Source organism: Sciurus vulgaris (genome assembly GCF_902686455.1).
Source record: "Sciurus vulgaris genome assembly, chromosome: 2".
Taxonomy (NCBI): Eukaryota; Metazoa; Chordata; class Mammalia; order Rodentia; family Sciuridae; genus Sciurus; species Sciurus vulgaris.
Window position 1 is genome coordinate 62980085 of NC_136462.1, and position 15731 is coordinate 62995815.

Consider the following 15731-nt stretch of genomic DNA (forward strand, 5'->3'; position numbering starts at 1 on the left):
CACTTAACCACTCAGCCATATCCCTAATCCTTATTTATTTTTGGTACTAGGGATCTAAGGGGCACTTTGCCACATCCCCAGCCCTTTTTATTTTTTGAAACAGGGTCTCACTAAGTTGCTTAGGTCCTTACTAAGTTGCTGAGACTGGCTTTGAATTTGTGACCCTTCTGCCTCAGTCTCCTGAGCCACTAGGATTGCATGTGTGCACTATTGTGCCTGGCTGCAGCTCTTAAAATAGTAGGGATATGTGGATGAGGATTGAGCTCTGTAGAATGCTTGCCTACTGTGTATGAGGTCCTGGGTTTGATTCCAAACATTATCAAAAGGGGGAAAAAAAAAAAAAGAGTGAGTGCAAGAAATAGTTGTTATGCAAAGATGTATTTAGCATACTGAATACAGCAAAGATGGTATAATTCTATTTTTGTTAAAATTGCGTTTGTGAATATATATGAATGCAAGTGTGATATATTGTGTGTTGAAGTATACAAATATATAACATTGGGGAACATGAATGACATGAATAAACTAGAAATTTATCAGAAGAAATTATTCAGAATTCAGGATGAAGGAGGGATGTGATAGATTCAAGATACTGAAGAAGCTGGGTGCATGGCATACACCTGTAGTCCCAAGGAGATATCAAACAACTCAAACATCACATCTCAAAAAGGAATAAAAATGAGATCCAGAAAAAATCCCTTTGGAGAAATAAGCATTTCACACATGGTGATGGTAGACAATAATAGTGTGGATTACTGGATCAAGGCAAGAAGAAGCCATGGCCACAGCACTTTCCAGTCTAACTTAAAATCAGGCAATTCATATATGCCAATGAGAAATGTACACATGCGTTTATCCAAAAGACACGAATAAGGGGCTGGGGAGATAGCTCGTCGGTAAAGTCGGTAAACCCACAAGGCCTGTGGGGTCCGATTCCAGCACCACAAAAAAAAAAAAAAAAAAAAAAAAAAGACATGAATTAGATAGCAGTACTATTCATATTGAACTCAAAATTGTATAGAAACAAAACAATTTGCCATCAACTGTAGGATGGATGCATAAATTATATTCAGAATGAAAAACAATAAAAATGTAAACAATGATTAAAAAAAACAATCAGTTCTAGGCCACAGAACTAATGAGTTTCATGAAACCCCATGTTGAACATATATGTCTACTTTAATAAAACAGGCAATAGCCATTATTATTTCTAATATATCTAAGATAATGAATTATAAAACTCAGTATTTTACAGAGGTCAGCTCCCAAATTTGTCTACAGATTCAAAGTAATTCCAAATAAGTCCAACAATTTTTTTATTTTTATTTTTGTGGTAGTCAAAGACCATTTTTTTTTTTATGTGAAAATATAGACAGGTAAGAACCACCAGGAAAATAAAGGAAAACAAGGTGAAAGACTTTGTTCCACCTGATATTAAGACTTAATACGTTAAATAAAAAAAAGACTTAAGAAGATATGGTATTAGGAGAGTGGTTTGGACTCAAGGATGGATCAGTGGAATAGAACAGAGCCTACAAAAAGAACCATGCAGATAGAGGTTTAATTTAGGAGAAGGTAGTATGGCAGAGCAGTGCAGAAGGGACACTTTTCAATGATTGATGCTGAGTAGTTTGACACTCATATAGAAAAAAGAAATGAGACTTAAACTACCAATGCACACCATAGCAAAATCAATTCCAGGAAAATCAAGTTACATGTGAAAAGCAGGTAATAAAACTTCTAAAGATAAAATAGAAGACTACCTTCTTAAACCTGAAATAGAGACATTTTTAATATTTACAGTACTGGGAGACATACAGGACAGATAAAGCAGTAACCATAAAGGCACGAAGAGTGATAATCATTTAATAGAAACACTAATCTTAAAATACCATTTAAAAGTGAAGAGCCAAACTACAGAGTGGGAAGGGATAACTGCAATACAAATACTCAACAAAGGACTAAGTTTCAGAATACTAAAGGACCCTTATAATGAGTAAAAGCAAAAAAAAAAAAAAAAAAAAAAAAAAAATCAAGACAAAAATTCTCCAAACACGATTCCAAAGAAAAAATATATTTGGAGGATCTGGGGGTGTAGTTTATTGGTTAGAGACACATGCCCAGCACGTACAAGATCTTGGGTTCAGTCTCAGCACTAAAAAAAAAGGAAATATAATTTGGGATTTGTATTTGGTTTTCAAGTTTTATTAAAAGGGACCCAAGTGTGATTTTGTTTTTTGTTTCTCTTATAGCCTTTTAGGGTATTTCTTCATTTGTAGAAAATCCTCAGTCATTTCTCATTGACTATCACCTCTCTGAATTATCTTTCTCCCTTGTTCATACTGCTACAGTCACAATGATTCCTAGTGGTAAAACCTCAAGTCTCAGGGCTTCTGCCTTTATTTCTTGACTTGTAATCTTCTAGATAACCAAATGGCCTACTCTTTTACCTATTTTCGACCTCTAAAGGTCACCTCAGTGAGGTGATCCCTGATCATCCTGTTTAAAACTGCAAACCTTCCTACTTTCTATAGCATTTAACACTCAATTGCCTCCTACATAGGAAGGTAAAGCTTCTGAGGGCAACTTTTCTTGTTCACTGTTGTAAATCAATAAATAGAGCCAGGCACCGTGACATAAGCCTGTAATCCCAGCAGCCTGGATAGCAGGAGGATAGTGAGTTCAAAGCCAGCCTCAGCAAAAGCAAGATGCTAAGCAACTCAGGGAGCCCATCTCTAAATAAAATACATAACAGGGCTGGGGATGTGGCTCAGTAGTCAAGTGCTCCCGAGTTCAATCCCCAGTACCAAAATAAACAAACAAATAAACAAACAGTGCCTGGCATAGTATATGCTCAAAAACGATTGAATAATAGTTCAAATTAACTTCTTCCAGGTTAATTTATCTACAAACTTTTGCTGATAATTATCACATAATTTGCGTAAGAACAGCATGTTTTATTCTAACACAAAGGTAGGCAGGCTTGAACATAGTGTTCTGTGGATGTGTAACCATAAGAGAGGCACACACAAAAGGCTGTAAGAACATGCAGGCCCAAAAAACATTGAACAGAAGCAAACTTGTATGTTCTGGCCCACAACTATTTCACTTTGGAGGATCTTAGAATGTTGAAATTCCACAATGAAAGGTCATTCTTTCTATTCAAGGTATAGGCTGCTGGTCAAAATGCAAACTTTTGGAACGATGAGGATGTTCTGATCTATAGTACAAGACAATAAATGGCATGTCTTAATACAAAAAACTGGAGAGGAAGGGTGTAGATTTGAAGGAGTACCTGGATAAAAAGGGGTATCAATCAAGTCTCACAACTTAAATCAGTAAGAAACAAGAACTTTTTTTAACTTTCATTTTAATTTGACAGAGCTCCTGGTTTTGATCTGTATCCACCCACATTCATTCCTTCTCACAAATATTTTACTAGGTGTGTGTGTATGTGTGTGCGTGTGTGTGTTGTTTTTTTGGCATGGTGCTGGGGATCAAATCCAGGGCATATTGCATGTCAGGTAAGTGCTATACAATTAAGCTTCTTTAACACTCTGGTTACCCTTTAGTTACATAGCATTAAAAGAAGTCAAAATGTTGTCTCCATAATTTGGAATAAAAATGAGAACTTATGGACTTGGCTAATTGTTTCGAACACATTTGGATGTACTGGAGACAGGCAAGAACTAAAGTAGGAAATAGAGAACAAATAATACAATCCATGTCAAGGACCTGTCATAAATTAAGTCTTGGTAACTTTGAATGCCTGTTACATACAAAGTCCTATTTTAGGTATTTGAAAGAAAGCTCAATAGTGGCAAGCATCCCTGCTAACTTGGGGCTTGCATTCTACAGACAATAAAGTATAATTGGACAACGTAGTGTTAAACTTAAAAATAAAAAAATTCAATAGGGAAATAAATCATCGAGGGGAAGCAGATGTAGCCATTTCTGCATCATCCTTTAAAAGTTATTTAAAAAATTCTGATACCTAAGGTATATTTTTACCAACTTGCAGTCCAACCATGAAGATGGCTAACATGTTTTCTGCATTAAGTGTTTCGATGGCAACTTAAAAAGGAGAAACAGCTAAGACTTCATCAGTCTGAATTCACAAATAACAAACAAAACAACTTCATGCTTAAGTATTTTAGCGTCAAAATATCATACTATGTTATTCTAACAGCACCGGCCCATGTCACTACTTCCAAATATATGTTGGCATTGCTTCAGTGTGTTTTACTTAGCCTAAATTAATTGATTAGTTATCAGAGTAGAATACTGTGTAAGGACCCTAGATTGGAAATATAGCTACATTAATTTCAATGGTTCTCCAAACCCTGGAATCTGAGTGTTTCCCTAAACAGTCCCTCAGATGTCTTTGCTAATTAACAGCTCCAAACTCATTTAGTCCTTTGTAGCCCTATCCTCCTTTTGGCTCCTAAACTTACCATAAACACTAACTTGTGATATACAATAGGAGGACCCCTCTGTCTTTTCCCAAGAAAATTGTGATTACTTTTATAGAAATCTTAGTGAGTAAATAATTCCTGGTTCTCTGAATGTAAGCTCCACAAAATTAACTGCTATGGATGATGCATTAATTGGGAACATCAAAAACATCTTCTAATTTAAAAAGCTAAACCTTTCAATTTAAAAATGCTTACCAGTTAAATGTTAATAAAACGGCAGCTAAAATTCTATATACAATTAGAGCTTGAATAATAACTGGAAATAACTCCCTCTTTCCCCACAAGTATTCAACTACCATTACTACCAACCCCAACAATTTAAAGCCAAAATTAGTACAAGAAAACTGCTCACATTTTCCAGGTAAGTGGCAGCCTTGGCAACTTAGTGAGACCCTGTCTATAAATTAAAAAAAATATATATTAAAAGAGCTGGGGCCGGGTACAGTGGTGGGCACCTGTTACCCCAGTGGCCCAGGAGGCCGAGGGTAGAGGATCCAGAGTTCAAATCCAGCCTCAGCAAAAGTAAGGCACCCGTCTCTAAATAAAATACAAAATAGGGCTGGGGGATGTGGCTCTGGTTAAGTGTTACTGGCTTCAATCCCTGGTACTGAAAATCAACAGAACAACAATAAAAAAAAAAGGAAGAAAGGAAGCCTGGAGTGGTAGCTCAGTGGTAGTGTGTATGTTTAGCATGTGCTGGGTTCCTAGCACCACACACAAAAAGAGTGAACAAAGCTTACTTTGCACTTTTTTCTTGGTGGCATGGAGGACTGAATCCAGGGACTCATATTAGACAAGCACTCTACTACTGGACTTACACCCTGAATCCTATACAAAGGATCTTTACACATACAAAGAGTCAAATAAGGTTTTTCCCCTCTCAACCAAGTTAAATTTATAGCCATCCCATTCATTTTTCACCACCCTGTTCCCTGTTGTGGCACACAGAAAATAAACATTTAGCTGCAGAGTACTACAAACTGTGGAAGAAGCTACTCTTGGTGGAAACTGGTTCAGGGATATAGATTCTGCAGTTTGAGTTCTGTTCATGTACTATTTTAATAATTATTCCAAGAAAAGAACATCTGAAGAATTCTTTTAACGTGTTTGCTTATAAGTGAGCTTTATAGATACAAAAGCTAACTGGAAACGCTTGTTCACATTTTCACTATAACCATTCACTTCTCAAGAGAAGGCATACTGAATAATCGAAGTCGAGCCTAAAGCTATGTTAACAACTCAAAAAAAGTCATTTGCAATTTACTTTCTCTTATAAAGCATCAAGAAGTTAATACAAGTACTAGTCTTAAGCAGTCACACAAGTCTAAGCCACATTTATTTGCACATGTATAGTAATGGGCAACAGATACTCAAGTTCATACAAATTTATAAAACAACAAAGTTAATAATCACTTGGTACACTTGTGTGCTATTTTGCTTACATATTCAAGTCTAGATGAACTTCCTTCATTTTGTAAACTTTCATACAACATGTCCTTAAACAAAAATTCTTGAAAACACAAACATCGGCATGTTTCAGTTAGAGCCAACACAAAAGTTAAGACAAGACCATAAACTCAAAAACCAAGTTTAGAAGATACTTCTATCTCCCTCCCCTAGAAAGAAGTCATTATTTTAACAGATTGTATATGTTGTTATCACACAAGTAACCATGAAGACAAAAGAATGATGCTCCCATAATCAGGAAGAAAATGACAACCAAATCATACTGTTTTAAGTTATCTACCAACTATATGGTTTAAAATGAGAAACAGGACAATGCTTAGATTAAAACAAGGGAGATTAGAAAATAGTAAATGATTTTAGAGAGAACTATTCCCCCTCAAAGTTGCAAAGATCTGACTCTTGAGAACTCAAAATAATTGTCTAAGGCAAATAAAAGTGATGAAACCTTAAAAAACATTCTAACCATGTTCAATATCTAGTTATAAAAGCTGAAAATGACACCAAGAGGATATTTATTATACAAGTGTCAACAAGGACATCCCAAAAATAATGAAAGAAATGCACATTTATTTCTACAAAAGCAATGTATGATACAGAATTAGAAGGGAACAGACTTAAAGATTTACCTATTAAAATATACAGATTCTTACTGAAGAGTATAGGATATTTAAAAAAGATGACAAGGGATGTTAATCTTTTTTTATTATTATTATTTTACATATTTTGGAACCTCACATAATTTTGATAAATAACTCTTACAAAATTATGCAAAAGTACAAGAATGTCTGGTAAACAAACAGTCTGTATTTTCCAAAAAGATTTTTTACAACATGCAATTTTTAAGGCAGCATCCTCCTTACAAGGAAAGGTAATCCTTTTACTCATCAAGAAATCTTCTGCTGCAAAGAATAGGCTAAGAAAGCCTGGCTTCTTCCATTAACGCCTTTTGTCTTTCCTGTCTGATTTTCGGTCTCTTTCACTTCTTGAAGATCTTTTGCCTGATCGACTACTCTCTGATATAGACCTCTTTCTGTCGGACCGGGAATTCTTATCCTTTGATCCTTTTGTATCTCTACTACTACCACCTTTTGAAGATTTGTGACTTCTCTCTAGTCCTGAAGTATCCCTTCGCTTCCGATCCACGCTCCTTCTGTGCTTTCTATCTCTATTATGCCCCCGGCCCCTACTTCGACTTCTACTCTCACTACTACTGGTAGTGCTGCTGCTGCTATCTCTGCTGCTGCTACCACTTGTACTGGAGCTACTACTGGAACTGCTTCGACTACTGCTACTGCCACTGCTGGAACTGCTTCCACTGCTGCTACTGGTTGAACTGCTACTAGTACTACTACTGCTGCTGCTTCGACTTCTACTCTTGCTTGTTTTATTTCTAGCTCGACCTCTACTTCTGCTTCTAGTTTTGGTTTTGCTTTTGCTTTCTGAATGTGCTGTCAAGATTGGCTCTACTGGAACCTCAGTGAGTTTGACAGTCTCTAAAGAAAACTCCTTCCGCTCAGGTAGTAAATTCCCTTGCTCCTGAATAACCTGAGGTGGTGGCTGTAAAACAGCTAATGGCAAAGTCTCAGGCTGAGAGAGAGGCTGGGGTTGAAGTACTGGTTGGGACTGAGGTTGAGGTTGGGGTTGGGGTTGGGGTTGGGGGTGGGTTTGGGACTGGGGCTGGGGCTGGGGCTGGAGCTGGAGCTGGGGCTGGGGTTGAGGCTGAGGCTGGGGCTGAGGTTGAGATTGGGATTGGGGCTGAGGTTGGAGTTGGGACTGGGGCTGGGGCTGAGATTGAGGTTGAGCCACAGGCTCAGGTTGGGGCTCAGATTCTTTTTCTTCTTTTTCCTCAGATTCCTTTTCCATTTCTAAAGCACTAACATTCTCTTTTCCAGGAGACAGAGATTTACATTCTTTATCTGGCTCAACGTCAAATTCCATCTCTGGCTCCAATTCTTTGCTAGTTTCATTTTCTGAAGGCTCTATACTTTCAACTTGATTAGTTTCCATTACTTCCTGCTCAGCAATTACATTTTTGACATTCTCAACCATCTCTAGCACATCCATAACTTCTTCAGGCTGACTATCTTGCTGCTTCTCGCTTTCCCTTACCTCAGTTTCCTCCTCCATTTTAACCTCCATTTCCTGTTTTTGTTCCTCTTCCTCCTGCTCTTTCTCTGCATCGCTATGAACTATACCTACTTCCTTTTCCTCTTCCTCTCCTGCTTCCTCTATTTCTACATCATTGTGCTGATTACCTGTCTCCTCCAACTCTTCCTCTCGCTGAGCCACCTTACCCTCTTCTTGTTCCGCCTTCTGTTCTTCATTACGCACCACCTGATGCTCTTTTTCCTTCATTGATTGTCTTCTAGGCCTAGCCTCCATTTTATTTATTTGTTCTGCAAATTCGATGCGTCTACCTTCAAATAAAGCTAAAAATACAAATTTACACATGTAAAATTTATTATAATCAAGAAAATTCAGTCACAATTTTATACCTGGTCACAAACTGTCAGCTTCTTCTAAATGTCTTTTTGTAAAGAGATAATGACAAAATATTGACTACGGAAATAAGCACAAACTGACATAATTCAAAGACCCACTGGAAACCTATACACTAAGAAATTAGTAGCAGGCAAAACTGAACCACACCTGATGAGAAAGGTCACTCTTGCAACTTAACTTAATGCTAGATGAATATTAACAAAACTTCCTTAAAGCAGAACCAGTTTTATGGTATATCATGCATTAATTTTCCTGATCTGAAGGAAAAGTAAATCACCATCTTCATAGTATCTATACCTCCATATGTACACTCTCTATGAACTTAGCCTCAAAGCATTTTTATATGGCTACTAAGACTGTCAAGCAAAAAGTTGTCTTTCAGACATACACATGCATAAGCATTGCCTACAAAATGAGTTTCAAGTTAAATCCATCATGAAATACTCCTTTAGTTCAACTTCATCTGCATCTCAGGAAATCTTAAATAAAACTGCTACCAAAACTGACTATTAAAGCATGATCATTTTAGGAAACAAATATTTTTGTGTGAATGTCTTATCTTACCCACTGAGAAAATTTCAAAGGGCTTTTTCATGTACTTACCATTCATTTTTCTCTGTGATTCTTCTATTAGTTTTTGGGTAGCTGGACACATTCTTCCAGGTATATAGAATAAATGGGGCTTTGTCTTAGTTCTTATGTATTTAATTATCTTGGCATTATGCTCATTCCACTCTTCTTGCTAAAGAAAGGGTCAAAGGTCAGTGCTTTTGTAAACACAAAGGATTACCAATCTAAGGATTCTGAAACATTACTCACCAGCTGCGCAAGCTCAACCTTCTGTTCCAAAAGCCGCAATTCTGTCTGTTTAGCACGTCTCTCTTCAAATAGTTCTCTTCTCTCGTTTTCAACTTGCTTTCTCTCTTCTTCTGCTTGAACTTCAAGTTTTTGTTCAATTTCCTGACGTCTTTTTTGCTAAAAATAAGTAAACTGCTTTAATATTTATGTACAGATAAAATCAAATCAAGGAGCATTTGGATTTAGTTCAATTATAGAAAAACTTATACATCCTGATGACATGAAATGTTAAAATTTTATTATAGAAACTGGGTATATTTCATAATTTCAATTTAGGATACCAGAAATGATCATTTAGAATTTGAGACTAATTGCAATTTGTCTATCAGGAAATAGGAACTGAGGCTTTGTCACATAAATATCTACATTTCAAAGCCACCAGCCATAAAATGATCAATGTTCCATTCCATCCTAAAGTTTAAGTAAAGTTCTTCCTTAAAAGTTAACCTAAAAAGAATGGTGCTGTCCTCACAGGTTATCTTCATTTGTTATTTTCTCCGAACAATGTGACAGAAGTCCTAACTAACAAAGTAACCATACCTCTGTGGTTTCTTCTCTGTCTACTTCAAAACACTATCAACTTTATTCTTCAAACATTAACATGCTTTTGAGCTTTTCACAGTCTCAAAAATAACATGTAAAAGCTGAAATAATTCATTAATCTCCCATAATTGAATTGTTATCTCCCTTTCAACTGTAGTTCTTTTAGAAGCAATAACCTAAGATTAAATTTCATAGATACAATTTTATAGTTTTAGAAAAAGAAAAATTCTAGAAAGGTGGCAGTTGGAAGGCAGATTATGATTTTCCTCCCAGAGGGCTAAATACTGCCTTTGAGAATGTGTGTATGTTTTTAAATATTAAAATCACTTGGTGGAATGAGACAAACACTATTACCCCATGTACATGTATGATTACACGAATGGTATGGTGTGACTCTAGTGTGCAACCAGAGAAATGAAAAGTTTTACTCCATTTGGGTACCATGAATCAAATGAATTCTGCTGTCATGTATAACTAGAACAAACAATAAAAAAAAAATTGTCGTCACTGGACTAGTTGCAAGATCAAACTTTTTTGTTTGAAAGAAAGCACTGAGGTCTAGAGAAATGAAGGGGCTTGTCTAAGACTACACAATGAGATTGTTAAAGAGCTTAGACTAGAATCCAGGTTCTCAAACCACAAACAGAAGTTCATTCAATTGACAGCACCCCAACCCTGCCAGCTGAAAATGCAACAATCTTAGAAAGTTTAATGAATTTTTACTTTGAGGCTTGCAATTAAGTCTTAAAGAGCTTTTAAGTTTTGTTTTGTTTTTTCTTTAAAAAACAGGGCTGGGGAGATAGCTCAGTTGGTAGAGTCTTGCCTCACAAACACAATGTCCTGGGTTCAATCCCCAGCACTGCAAAAAAAAAAAAAGACATGAATCCTCTACTCTGGTAACTTAAATAAATAACCAAACAAAATATTGCATAAATACCCTTTCAGTAGCAACAGTGGACTCTTGTTTAAATTTTTGAAGGGTGCCCATCAACAAGCCAAATATTCGTCGGTTCCTAAAAAACAGAAGAAACCAATTCAATAGGCTTCCTTTCGTTAAAATTGTCATTTACCAAGAGAAAATATAAGCATTTGATAAATCCCAAAATTTTTCTTAAAACTCATTATTTAACAGATTTTCCCACTAGAAGCATTCTACAGATACCTTTGCTTTCCCTTTTCATCCATATTTTGATCCTGGATAAGGTCTCGACGCGTGCGCTCTTTGGAGGTAGCTACAACCGAAGACTGCAGCGCTGGCTAAAAAAAATAAATAAATAAGAAAATCACAGAAATTTAGCTAGCATAGGGGTGGTATACTTTTAAATGTAGTACAGTCAAAGTGCTATATTAATTCTCTAATATGTTCTTTTAATCTCAGTACCTTTTTAACATCGTCATCCTCTGGGTCACTTTCTTGGCGTGATTCTCTTCTTGTCCGTCGCTCCCCGCCCAGCCTGTACAGGAAAGATCATTTAAATGATCACTATAGAATCTGAGATAGGTGCACACCAAAGGCAAATGCCTACTTTTTCTAGGACTCATCTCCAGATGCCTCATTCTGTCAATATCTGTTCCATTTTACTCTTTTAGAGATAGCAGTAAAAGAATAAAGTATGGTAACTAATGTCCCAACCAATCTTGGCTATCTTATAACATCATCCTTTGTTTTGAATAAGATTTGAGTTATCATTGAGTGAATAATTGAGTTATTCATTTATTTATTGGTACCAGGGATTGAACCACTGAGCCACATCCCCAGCTCCTTTTAGTATTTTATTTAGAGACAGGGTCCCACTAAGTTGCCCAGGCTGGCCCTGAACTCATGATCCTACTGCCTCAGCCTCCCAAGTTGCTAGAATTATAGACATGTGCCACTGTGCCATGAATAACTGAGTTTTGAAGGTTGCTGGTTGTCTTGGTTTGTTCCCAAAGGACATCAGTGGGAAGTGGTATGCTACTAATTCTAATATAATTCAATTTAATAATGTCTATTAAATGTTTATACTTGTGTACCACTTCAGAAAGTAGAGCAAGCATACTAGGATGTTTTCAGGAATTCTTTTTTGGTGGTACTAAGGATTAAACCTGGGGTGCTCTAGCACTGAGCTACATTCTAGCCCTGTTTAAATTTTTTAAAAAATATTTAGTTGTAACCTTTAATTTTTATTTATTTTCTCAGTACTGGGGACTGAACCTAAGGACATGTAAAAGCTGAAATAATTCATTAGTCTCCCATAATTGAATTGTTATCTCCCTTTCAACTGTAGTTCTTTTAGAAGCGATAACCTAAGATTAAATTCCATAGACACAACTTTGTAGTTTTAGAAAAAGAAAAATTCTAGAAAGGTGGCAGTTGGAAGGCAGATTATGATTTTCCTCCCAGAGGGCTAAATACTGCCTTTGAGAATATGTGTATGTTTTTAAATATTAAAATCACTGAGATACAACACCAGCCCTTCTTATTTTGATACATGGTCTCACTAAGTTGCCCAGACTGGCCTTGAACCTTACATCCTCCTGTGTGAGCCTTCCTAGCTTCTAAGATTTTAGGCATGTCCCCTCCTCCCTCCAGAGTAACTTTTTTTTAAACATACCTACTGACTGCCCCTTCAAGGTCTCTCTGTTTGGCTGGGGGTCCTCCTCCACTATCTGAGAATCCACGCCTGCAATTGAAAATATCCAACATAAAAACACTTGAAATACAAAGACAGAATGGGTATTTCCACTTGGCAAGAGAATTTGGTGGAATTAAAGAAATAACAAAGTCTTCCCACCAAAGTAGCCTTAAATGTGCATTCATTCCACAAAGCTCCCCACCTTCCTTTTAGTGCTGGGATTTGAATCCTGTGCTTAGTGCATGCTAGGTAAGACTTTATCACCATGCAATACCCACCCCTCCAAGTCTTACAGTATTTTAAAAAATTAAATTAAATTTATATAGAACGGGTAATTATATTCTTTAATCTCTAGCGGTACACACAAATGAAGTTGCAGGATAACTACACAATAAAACTAGCAGATCACAGAATTAACAAAATAAAGACAACACAAACGTTGTTATTCTAACATCAGCAGGAATTAGGTTCAAATACGTTAATACAGGAAGTACCAACAGTTATAGCACGAATTTAAATCCTTAAGGAAATCTTACCTCAGCAATAAACTACCACGTCCTCTACCTCCACCAGGACCAGAAAGGGCTAGCAATCTGGCTTGGATGGGCCTATAAAAGATTTACAAACAATACGAAAATCATATGCAGACACATCTAGGGAACAAAATACTTTTATAGATGTGGTACACCACAGGGAAAAAAACAATAGTTCTAAAATGACGGTTTAATACCCACCTGCTTAAAACAGATCAGAAAATGTCACTTCGTTAAATTTCCTTGTTTTTCCAAGACCGCTAGCTCAAAAATGTCATTTACTCGATACCACTACACATTAATAAACCTAAATCTGGCCCTAGTCCGCCATCCCCAGGGAAGTGGCACCTAGGCCACAGCCTGTGGACGAGGCAGCCGAGCGTGGCCGGGAGGGTGTCCGAGTCCGCCCTGGTCGGGTGGCCGCAAAAGCACGAAAAGGCTTTGTGCTGCAGTTCCCGGCCTGCAGCGCCGAGGGCGGGAATCCGCAATCAGGGCCTCCTCATGGGTCGGGAAGCCATCCCGGCGCGACCAGGCCTCTCTCTCCTTCCTTAAGTACCGGAGCCCCGCGCCCTAAAGTGGGAGTCGGCGGGGGGCTCCCACCCCGCCAAATACAGGGTTCTACCGCCGCCCGGGGAACAGGCCTGGATGTTCCAGCTCTCTCACAGCCGGCCGCCCTCCCCGTCCCCAATTCACCTCGACCTGAGGGCAGCCTCTCCGAGATCGCAGCTCCCGTCCGGCCCTTACCTCACGTCATTCGGATCTCTCCCGGTGAGCTTGCGAATATTCTCATCCACATTCTTTAGGCTCTCTTTGGCCTTTTCTAGCTGTTCCTGCAAAGTTCTCACTGCGACCGCCATCTTCTCCCTGCAGCAGGCTTCGACGCTACTCTATAGGCCGCGCCGAGCTGTGCCGCGCCGCGAGACGCGAAACGACTGACAGCCGGGCTCAGCCAATGATGATAGACGTTGTTTTTCGGCCTCAACCACTCAGCGACCGGAAGGGGGAGAAGCTTCCAGCCTTTGTGGTTCTGGGCCAATGAAAGGTCGGCTAGGCAGTCTGCTCCCACCCCTGTTAGCTGCGGGTGGCTAGGCTCGGCTTCTAGCGCAGAGCCTGGGCGGGCTCAGGAGGCCCTGATTTTCCGAAACGCGAGCACGCGGTGCTGCAGTTCTGGCAAAGAGAGCGCGGAGCTTTTTACCCCTTTTAACTTGTCGTGTGACGTGTATTATATTGTTTTAACCACATAATTATACAGAGTGGAGCGGAAGTGAGTCTATTTTCCCTCCTTCCCCTCACCTCAATGATTTAATTAGGAAAGGGCGCGGCCTTTATGTTGGTGCGCATGCCCAGAGAGGAGTTGAGCGCAAGCTTCCCTTGATTAAAGTGAGCGGTGAGAAGCACAGAACGAGTAGGAAGTCATTAATGGTAATAGCTAACAATTGGTGTAGGCTAGTTTTGTTGTGTGCGCTCTTTGAAAGACTTTACGTACCTTCTTCCGCACAAATTAAAACCTTGGATACAATGCTTGTCATTATTAATTAGGAAATTGAGATTGGAGTATGTAAATTCCCCTAGGTTATGCCACCTGAGAATCAGTGTCGGATCAGAACTTATGCAAGGCTCTACTAGAGGGAAAAAGCGTTGATGAGACGAGTCAGGGATGGTTGACTGGCCTTTACCTGGCCTAGAGCTGGTTGGTTTAATACCTGATCTGGAGGAGCAGTCCTATTTATAAAATAACCGTCTTCCATCTTCTGGTTCTGCTCTACCTGCACTGTCAGTGTGGGAACTCGTTTGTTCCAGATATATACGTCCAAATTGTTGCTGAGAAAATGTTTTCCTGGACTGGGGTGTAGCCGAGTGGTAGAACCCGTGCACAGATGCGCTATACTTCAGTTCCATTGCCAGCGCCCCAAAAAGAAAAAAATGAAGTAGCTTTGTGCGGTGGAAAAGTGTGAAGTCAGACAATAAACAAATTACATAACATATTAGCAAGAAGGGTTACAGAAAAAAGTAGAGCTGGCTCTGGTTTAGGGGTATGATGTTGACAATTATTTAATTGTAAACATGGCCATGTCATTATTAGCATCCTGTTTACAACCTCAAGCAGTACCCAAGGCTAAGAGTGTGGTAATAGATCCTAACAACCAACTGTTACAATTTCGCCACAGGAAAATGCTTGTAGAATTAACCAAAAACATATGGTTCATATTCCTGCTTCCGCAGGATCTATTTCTAGGATCCTGGGCGATTTATCAGTCTGTTTTATAGAGATGATCAGTACTATGCTGTGTTCAACATTTAGTAAGTCCTCAGTACATATTAACTTACTTTATTTTCCAACAGATTTTTTTCTTTTTTTCTTTTTTTTTTTTGGTACTGGAAATTGAACCCAGGGTGCTTTACCACTGAGCTACATTCCCTGCACTTTTTTTATTTTGAGACAGGGTCTTGCTAAATTTCTTAAGGCCTCACTGTGTTGCTGAGTTGGTCTTGAACTTGGGATCCTCCTGCCTTAGTCTCCTCCTGCCTTAGTCTCCCAAATCACTGGTATTACAGGTGTGTGCCACCACTTCTCCAAAAGATTCTAAAATATCATGTTATTGTTGTATGGAAAAATCAACCTTAATAAATTGATCAGTTGCTTACTTTTAGATCTCTGTGGTGGGCTTGGTTCCTTGATGGTGATGAAAATTATCTGAACATAAAGCATCTGATTTCACAAATGGAAAATTTTAATG

The 15731-nt window shown here is 38.3% G+C and overlaps 1 protein-coding gene across 1 annotated transcript; it reads right to left on the reverse strand.

The window, feature by feature from the left end:
• Positions 1-5781: 5781 nt before the first annotated feature.
• Positions 5782-13925, reverse strand: LOC306654943 (pinin). The gene is made up of 9 exons (XM_079129010.1): positions 13738-13925; positions 12997-13068; positions 12440-12508; positions 11227-11299; positions 11008-11102; positions 10783-10858; positions 9264-9419; positions 9048-9186; positions 5782-8371 (listed from the first exon to the last, which is right to left on the reverse strand). The coding sequence occupies exons 1-9, from the start codon at positions 13848-13850 to the stop codon at positions 6879-6881; spliced, it is 2286 nt and encodes a 761-aa protein (XP_078985136.1). The 5' UTR covers positions 13851-13925; the 3' UTR covers positions 5782-6878.
• Between the last annotated feature and the right edge of the window lie 1806 nt (positions 13926-15731).

Excerpts from the sequence above, each read along its gene's own strand:
- LOC306654943 (XM_079129010.1), bottom strand. The coding sequence starts at position 13,850 with ATGGCGGTCGCAGTGAGAACTTTGCAGGAACAGCTAGAAAAGGCCAAA. Across the intron at positions 11,300-12,439 it reads CTTGAAGGGGCAGTCAGTAG|GCTGGGCGGGGAGCGACGGA; the intron begins GTATGTTTAAAA and ends TTTCCTGTACAG. Across the intron at positions 9,187-9,263 it reads AGGTTGAGCTTGCGCAGCTG|CAAGAAGAGTGGAATGAGCA; the intron begins GTGAGTAATGTT and ends CCCTTTCTTTAG.